This window comes from Xenopus laevis, chromosome 4S (genome assembly GCF_017654675.1).
Source record: "Xenopus laevis strain J_2021 chromosome 4S, Xenopus_laevis_v10.1, whole genome shotgun sequence".
Lineage (NCBI taxonomy): Eukaryota > Metazoa > Chordata > Amphibia > Anura > Pipidae > Xenopus > Xenopus laevis.
Genome location: NC_054378.1, coordinates 44,375,489 through 44,384,040, shown reverse-complemented (window position 1 = coordinate 44,384,040; position 8,552 = coordinate 44,375,489). Strand labels below are relative to the sequence as shown.

General features: G+C 36.4%; 1 protein-coding gene across 1 annotated transcript in view; it reads right to left on the bottom strand.

Moving 5' to 3' along the window:
* Window positions 1-1,187: 1,187 nt before the first annotated feature.
* The window catches only part of LOC108715436 (potassium voltage-gated channel subfamily G member 4), a 47,562-nt gene continuing 40,197 nt past the window's right edge, over window positions 1,188-8,552 (bottom strand). Inside the window, exon 3 of the mRNA XM_018260583.2 lies at window positions 1,188-4,083. Within this exon, the coding sequence (XP_018116072.1) occupies window positions 3,313-4,083 (771 nt within the window). The 3' untranslated portion in view covers window positions 1,188-3,312. The remainder of the gene's footprint in view (window positions 4,084-8,552) is intronic.

The following is an 8,552-nucleotide window of genomic DNA, read 5'->3' as shown; positions in this document are numbered from 1 at the left end:
TACATCTTACGATTTTTCGGCCGACATCTGTCAGGAAATTGATCGGCCAGGTCAAAAAATCTTTGTTGGTCCCAGTGCAATCTATCTATGTTTGCAGGGCCAAGCAGGCAGCTCCCCTTTGTTTTCCTGGCAAATTGGTCTTTTTAGTTGATGGTCAATTCGTACGATCATACGATCGTTCAGAGAAAATCGTGGTCTCACGATGAGGATCGGATCTTTCAAAAATCTCAACATCTATGGCCAGCTTTAGATAAGGAATGGTCTCTTGGAAAGATAGAATCTAAGTAGTAGTCTGATTTCAGTTGAGTGGGAGAAAACCATGCTTGTGAGCAGTCAAATAGGACTAACAAAGACAAGGCAAATGGCCTCAGAAAGTTTTTTTTTTTTTTATAATTGCGTGGCTGCTCCTTTTCACTTTCTCTCTTGTTAGAAAGACTATATGCCTCTCTTACATGGCTTAAGTACATTTATATTTTTACATTGCAGCTGCTTTCTTATTAAAGGAACAGTTACACTAGAAAATGAGTGTTTTAGAGTAATTAAAATATAATGTACTATTGTCCTGCACTTGTAAAAAACTTCTGTGTTTGCTTCAGGAACTATACTTTAGTTTATATAAACAAGCTTCTTTGTAGCCATGGGGGCAGCCATTCAAAGCTGAAAAAGGAGAAAAGGCACAGGATACACAGCAGATAACAGATAAACTCAGTGCAGGGCAATGGTATATTATTTATTCATTACTTAAAAACACTTTCATTTTTGATGTTACTGTTCCTTTAACACTGATTTAGGGGCAGATTTATCAAGGGTCGAAGTGAATTCGAGGGGATTTTCGAAGTAAAAAATGTGAAATTCAAAGTAATTTTTTGGATACGTTGACCACCGAATAGAATACTATGACTTCGAATTTACTTCGACTTCGATTCGAAGTAAAAATAGTTTGAATATTCGACCATTCGATAATCAAACTGTCTCTTTAGAAAAAGTCAATACTTTGCCAAATTAAACCTGCCGAAGTGCTATGTTAGCCTATGGGGACCTTCTACAACCATTTTCTAAGTCTTCACACATCGAAGTAAAATCGTTCGATTGTACGCTTAAATCGTTCGATATTCGAAGCCGAAGTATTTCAATTCGATGGTCGAATTTCGAAGTATTTTTTACTTTGAAATTCGACCCTTGATAAATCTGCCCCTTATTGTTGTTTTTGAAAAACACTGCAGGATTGACAGGCACCACTATATTACAAAAATCTAACACAGAAAAGATTGACAATATGTATAGCGAATGTTTATCTAAAAAAAGACTCTCCTGTTATTTTGCTTTAATTATAAACATTACAATAAATGTGTTGTATAAGTAATGTAAGAAGTTACATATTATCCAGAAAGATTATCCAATAAGAATTTGTTGTTTCACACAGCAATGTATTTCAAATAGCACATTAAGACGGAACATAGGATGGATTCTGCATTGCTGCAAGGACTGCTTTTATTTCAAGTCTGCATTATATGTGAATAGAGTGAGCATCTCATCTGTAGTGTTAAGAATTTTATTGTTTATTGTTCACAAATTATGACCAGAAAAAGATGTAGCTGCGTATGCTTCATGTTTATTAAATGTGTGTGTTATCTCTTCCATCAATCAAAGCTCTATTTTATATAATTCCCCTCTCATTGGATTTTTTTGGTATCTCCGATTAATTTCATGGCCATTATTAATTTTATGAGGAAACCTTTTTCATTGAATCTAGGTAAGTACTTGTCTCCCTGTAATTTCCTTATAATGAGCAAGTACTGAGAACCAGAATTCATTTTGTTCTTGCACTTCTGTCTGGGTTGTTTGTAAATAATCCCTTTTGTGACTATAGTAAAATAATAAACTTGACTGAATCCTAAGTAAATAATAAATCCAGCAATAATACAAAAAAAAAAGAAACAGAAGGAAAATGCATTAACAAAAGTATGTAACAATCTTATTGTAGAATTTAATACAAAATATATTCATATGCAAATGAATATAGCTAAAAAGGCAAAGCAAAAAGATCACATTGAATAACTCACAAAAAAGGCAAATAGTCAATGCTGAAACAATAAGATGATGGGAGAAAAAGTTCCATAATAATTTGGTTTCTCCCCTGTGCTCAGAGAGAAGTGCAACGTATAGTGATGGGCGAATCTGTGCAGTTTTGCTTTGACAAAGAATTTGCGAATTACAGCGAAACTCACGAAACGGCAGAAAATTCACGGAATGCATTGAAGTTAATGGGCGTCAAATCAATTTTGATGGAAGTGACAATTTTTATACACACGACTATTTGGTCCAAATGCATTAAAGTCAATGGACGTCCGAATAATTTTGACGTGTGACAATTTTAATGCGTGTCAATTTTTTATGACGCGACAGATTTTTTGCAGGCGTATTGTCGCCGCAGTTTCACAAATTAATTTGCTTGTGGCAAAACGTGGAAATTCACCGCAAATTCATGTCTGACAAATTGAATTGCCCATCACTAGCAATGTATAATAAAGCAGATGCTCACTCAATAATTTTCATAAAAATTATATATATGAATAGTTTCCATGTGGTGCTAATGCGAAGCCCCAATATATGAGTGACTGAACCTAGAGTACACAAATATGTATACATCTTACATGATTTGTGACATCCCCCATTGGGCACTGTAGCTTTATTTGTTCACAGGAAGTGTCATGGAGGATGGAGAGGTAATAAGTTGTAGATGACAAGTGAGCAATGTACCTTTGTGAGATGGAGCAACATTATGCCTCCACTGCTCCATCTGGTGCAGGCACTATATTCAGCCCATGTCAGCAGCCCATTTACCAGCCATACTGACATTCTCTGACATATCAATTGTATATATGTCTCTAGCTTTGCCTAATAATGCATTCATCTGTATTAAAAATAATCAAAGGTTTCATGTGCTAGATCGTTATTTTAATTTGTCTCACTTGAGCTTGTTGGGTAAAAAAAATGCTGGTAAAGTAAAATAAAGAAAATATAACTAATATACTGTATTTCAAAGTTTCTGTTTGAAAAAAATAGTAAATATTGTTTCTAAATTCCATGGTTCTCCTTCATACATTTTTTTGGGTAACACAATATAAAATATATATATCAGCCACAATATATTTATTTTATCCAGTTTTTGTAAGCACGCAATGTTGGTTTATCTTCGGGAAAAAAAGTCCCATTCAAAAAACAATATGTCATCGTCACTCTTTCTCTAAAAATACCCATAACGATGCAGATGTTGTCCACATAATGGTTCCATCGTCCTTTAACTAGAGTTTATTTGCCATTGTAAAAATATTCGTAATTGTCCTCCGAAACCAAACTGTCTGTATCATTAAATGTATCACTTTCACCAGACTGATTGGCATCTTTTGACCTCATCAAACGACTCTGCAGTCTTTCCTGTTCTCTCTTGAGTTCGGAATAACAGCGGGAGAAGGTATGGAATATTGATGTTGCAGGAAAGGCCATGATTAGAATTCCACTAAGAATGCTGCTCAGAGCTACCACTTGACCTGGAATGCTTCTGGGTACCATATCTCCATATCCAACTGTGGTCATGGAGATAATAGCCCACCAATATGAAGCAGGTACACTTGTGAATTCTTGGCATATGCCCATTTCATTTTCAGCTAAGTGAACCAAAGGAGCAAATAATGTTACAGCCACACAGAGGAAGAGTAAGAGAAGTCCAAATTCTCTTGTGCATCTTCGAATTGTAAGTCCCAGAGTCTGCAGGCCGAGTGAGTGCCTTGCAAGTCGCATTACATATAATATTCTCAAGGCACGTAAAACACGCAGAACCAGCCCTATCTTCTCCAGGTAGGAATTGCTGCCAGGTTTATCCACAGTTTTTTGCTCATCCTCCACTATTAGTGAAACGTAATACGGCAAAATGGCCAATACATCAATAATATTTAGAGGTTCCTTGAAAAACTGGCATTTGCTCTTCGCTTGAATAAAACGTAAAAAGAACTCCAGTGAAAACCAGGCTACACAAATGGTCTCAATGATGAAGATGTTATAACACTTCAGGGAGCATTCACCCTATTGAAAAACATACAGATATACATACAATTAAAAGAATGCATTTTACAATGTAATATGTTCTATGAAAATCTAGCACCAGTATTGAAATATCAAGCAAAATATAGTAAACATGTTTAATTCTAACTTCTACATTCACAGTTACAGCAGTAAAAATCAAATTCATTCCTGGATTTCATTCAAATTTCAATAATAAATCAAACAGATAAAATTTGGTTATTAATTAATTGCATTGCATTATACTGTATTTGAGTATTTTTCACCTTTAGTGTCAGTTACCTTTTTAAAGAAATATCAATACCTTAGTTCGGTAAATGCCAATTGCAAGCCACCACATTGCATGTTATTAACACAAGGCATGCTGGGGTACACAGCTCATCTTATTGGTGAATTCTGCAGTTTTTGTGCAAAGTGCACATTTTCTCATAATTTCTACTATATGCTATTAGTTTGTTTTCAAAGTGAGAGAAATATCCCATACTCTCAATAATAATACTTTTGCTTGGACCCCTATAACCTGCTAAACCCAGTGAAATCTATAATCAATACAAAGCGAATATGCTAAATTGCTTGGTTTACAATTTTAACAATTTCTTCAATCTGCAGCATACTAGGCACGCTGAATATCACTATATCCTTCTACTACTAGATCATCATAGGTTTTTTCAGAGCATAGTTAGTTGGGACATTATGTTTTCTGCTAAAAACACAGACCACAAATGGTTATCATTTAAAATGATATTAAATCATTACTGTTCAATTCAGAAATAAAGAAGTTAATTTATAAAAATATAAATAATATAACAATTTTGCAAAGCAATCCGGAAGGCAAAGATAGAAAATGAGGAGCGGATTGCAGCAGAGGCTTAGACTAACCACAAAAAGTTCAAGTATATTATATAGTAGAAAGTAGAAAGAAACGGGTTGAGAATGTGGCTCCAGTAAATAATGGAAATAATGTGGTTATAAAGTCATATTTCAGCAACACTGCTACCCTTTAAATTTGACAAATCATTTAAGTGGTCAATGCCAAGACTACAAAACAAACAAACAGAAATGTATAAAAATGACATTCAAATGTTTTTCAGGTTTTAGAACTAAGTCCAGCACGTAATGCTGAGGCTTCAGAACTATGGGAATGGTCCTCTAGAGAGTCCCAAACTGTGGATAGGGTGCCAAACCTGGTGTTGTTTAAGATGAGATTTAGGGGAATACAGGTATGGGATCCATTATCTGGAAGTCCATTATCCAGAAGGCTCACAATTACTGGAAGGCCATCTCCTATAGGCTTCATTTTAATCAAATAATTCAAAATTTTAAAGCATATTTCCTTTTTCCCTGTAATAATCCCTTGTACTTTATCCCAACTAAAATATAATAAGGCAAAACAATACTATTGCGTTAATAAATGTTTAACTTATTTTTAGCAGAAAAAGTATGGAGATCCAAATTACAGAAAGACCCCTTATACAGCAAGGCCCAGGTCCACTGCATTCTGGATAGCAGGTGTCATACTATTTTTTTACTGATCTGGATACTCCTTTAAAAATCAGACAATGGCTGTAATGTGTTTTTATGGATCCCATTGTGAGCTAATTGTGTGTCTGACCAAAGTATGGACAACAAAGGGAGGGACGGAACCCAACAATTCAGAAAATGTTTGAACTAGTATTTTTCTTATAGCAGAGCACACTATTAGGAGTGGAGGACGGGACTAAATATTGCATATTGTGCTTCTCCACTATGCAATTGATTCCCTTTCTCTTCATATAAAAGGAATATTCATTATGATGCAGTATGGCTTTCAATGAAAAACATAAATGACATATCCCACTTTTTTTCTGATCGAGTAAGCATGGAGAATGGAAGAGTGTCTGAGATGCTAAAGTGAAATATAAATGGGGCCTGCCTGGTACAGATGAGGTGACATGTCTCTTGTCTCGAAGCCAGAGACAAGAAAAATAATGATGCTGCTGAAGTTCTAAGGTTATTTTAAGAAGTGCTGAATAAGAGGTATAAAAAATGGAAGATACTTCATCATACCAATGTCAGTTTTATAAATGAGATGCCTTCATTACCACAAAAAATGAGTCTTTCATTGCTGAAGCTGTTGGCAAGGCCAGTACTCTACAATGAAGAGTCAAGTGCAACCAGTAAGAGCAATCAGAAAATTGTTCTGAATGGAAAATGCCACAACAGGCAAATGCTGAATAAGTCTTGTCTGCACAAATGCTTATGTGGAACAATGCCCTGTAGAACAATGAGAATAAGTTTAACATAGAAAACGCAATATTCTTATCCTCTCTCCAAAAATAATGAGAGTGGCTAGACATGTATAAGTGAAGGTACAGTGAAGGTACTTCTAATAAATGCCATTAGGGATTCCTGGCAAAATACTGTATTGCAGTATTTGTAACCATTTTAACACAAATTCCAGAGTTCTTGTATAGAGTAGGCAGCTGCCTAGGGCGCCATAATCGTGGCACTCAGAGTCAGGCGGAATCCACCTCCCTCACCTCACCTTGGTGTGGCTATTTGCTCACAGCCTCGCACTGAAGACATTCTTTCCAAATTCCAACAGAAGCGAAAAAAACCCCACCTGGGCTTGTAATGTGATGCTTCCTGCTGGCACAGGTACAGATTTTAGAGCCATATTATTGCTGTTGCTTCTGGCAAAGGTGCATAAATACTTGGGGGCAATATGATCTGATTTATTTTTGGCTGCTCCTGCTGGCACAGGTAAAGATTGGGGGCAATTTGATGGCTGCTGGGCTTGCTGGCACATGTACTAGAGGGAGGGGATGTGTTGTATGCGTTCTTGCTTTCTTTATTTAAAAACCGTCATGGTAAGGTGGAAACCGGTAATGCAGGACAGGGGGCTGAAGCTCTTGCCTAGGGTGCCAAACTACCTTGGCCCGGCCCTAAATCAGGGCCACAGAAGATCCCCAGTAGTGTAATGATAGAGGAATTCGACTCTACAACTACTGAGGGGGTTTGGAAAGGTATGGGGGGTACTAACTGTTTTAGTGGTTTTAATATATTTTTATGTGAAATGTCCAATACTAAGTTTAGGGGCCTTAAATTGATTTAGCTGTGGGGCCCTGTAACTTCTAATTAAAGCTGGCCAAAGACGCAAAGATCTGATCGTACGAATCGAGGATTCGTACAATTTTCGGAACGTGTGTGGAGAGTCCCGACATTTTTCGTCCGGCGGAGATCGGTCGTTTGGTCGATCGGACAGGTTAGAAAATTTCTGTCGGCTGCCGATAATATCTCTGCGTGTATTGCCGATCGTACGATTTTCAGTGGGAGACTGTCACTAGCTTTGGTTGGACATAGATATCGTACGATTGCTGTCAGGGGCAGAACATTGGGTGATCTGTTCTTTAACTAATCTGACTGGTAAGACTTTGATCTGAATGGTTAGTGGCGGGTCGGGAGATGGGAAAGTCCGATCGTACGCTGATTCGTACGATCGGATCTTTGCATCTATGGCCAGCTTTAGGAGAAACTGCTGCAAGATTCTGAGGCTGAGTGCCAGCCATAAGCTTTGCTTATTCTATCTAATGATATTATTACTATCTAATAGCTTAGATACAGTCATTCTGTGAACTACTAGAATATGCTGAATGCCTTCCACTGTAGCCTATTTCAATTATTACCATAATATTCCCAAGTATTTCTACTAATGTGGGTATGTTAAAACTACAGATATAGGATCCCTTATCCGGAAACCCGATATCCAGAAAGCTCCCATGGACTCAATTTTATCTAAATAATCCAAATTTTTAAAAATGATTTCTTTTTTCTCTGTAATAATAAAAAAACAGTAGCTTGTACTTGATCCCAACTAAGATATAATTAATCCTTATTAGCGGCAAAACCAGCCTATTGGGTTTATTTAATGTTTAAATGAATTTCTAGTAGACTTAAGGCATGAAGACCCAAATTACGGAAAGATCCATTATCCAGAAAACCCCAGGTCCCAAGCATTCTGGATACCTGTACTTGCTAACAGGTTTCAAAAAGTTAATGGAGTCTTGAAATTGTTGTTTCTGAACTCACTTATCCAGAATGCGCCACATAATAAATAACAGTAGCTTGTAAGTATCTTTAATCCAGAAAAACATTATCCAGAAAGCTCTGAATTACTTGAAGGATCTTCAGTGGACTCCAAATGATCACATTTTAAAAAAAATATTATTTACCTTTTCTCTGTAATAATAAGACCAAACCTTGTACTTGATGCCAATTAAGGTAGGGTTAATCTTTATTGGAAGCAAATCATCCTTATTGGGTGTATTCAATGTTTATATGGTCTTTTTGTGCACTTATGGTACGGAGATCCAAATTACGAAAAGATCCTTTATTCGGGAAAACCCCAGGTCCGGAGCATTCTGGATAACAGGTCCCATTTCTGTACTTGTTCTTAAAGACGCAATTAATCCTTATTATAGGCCAACATATCT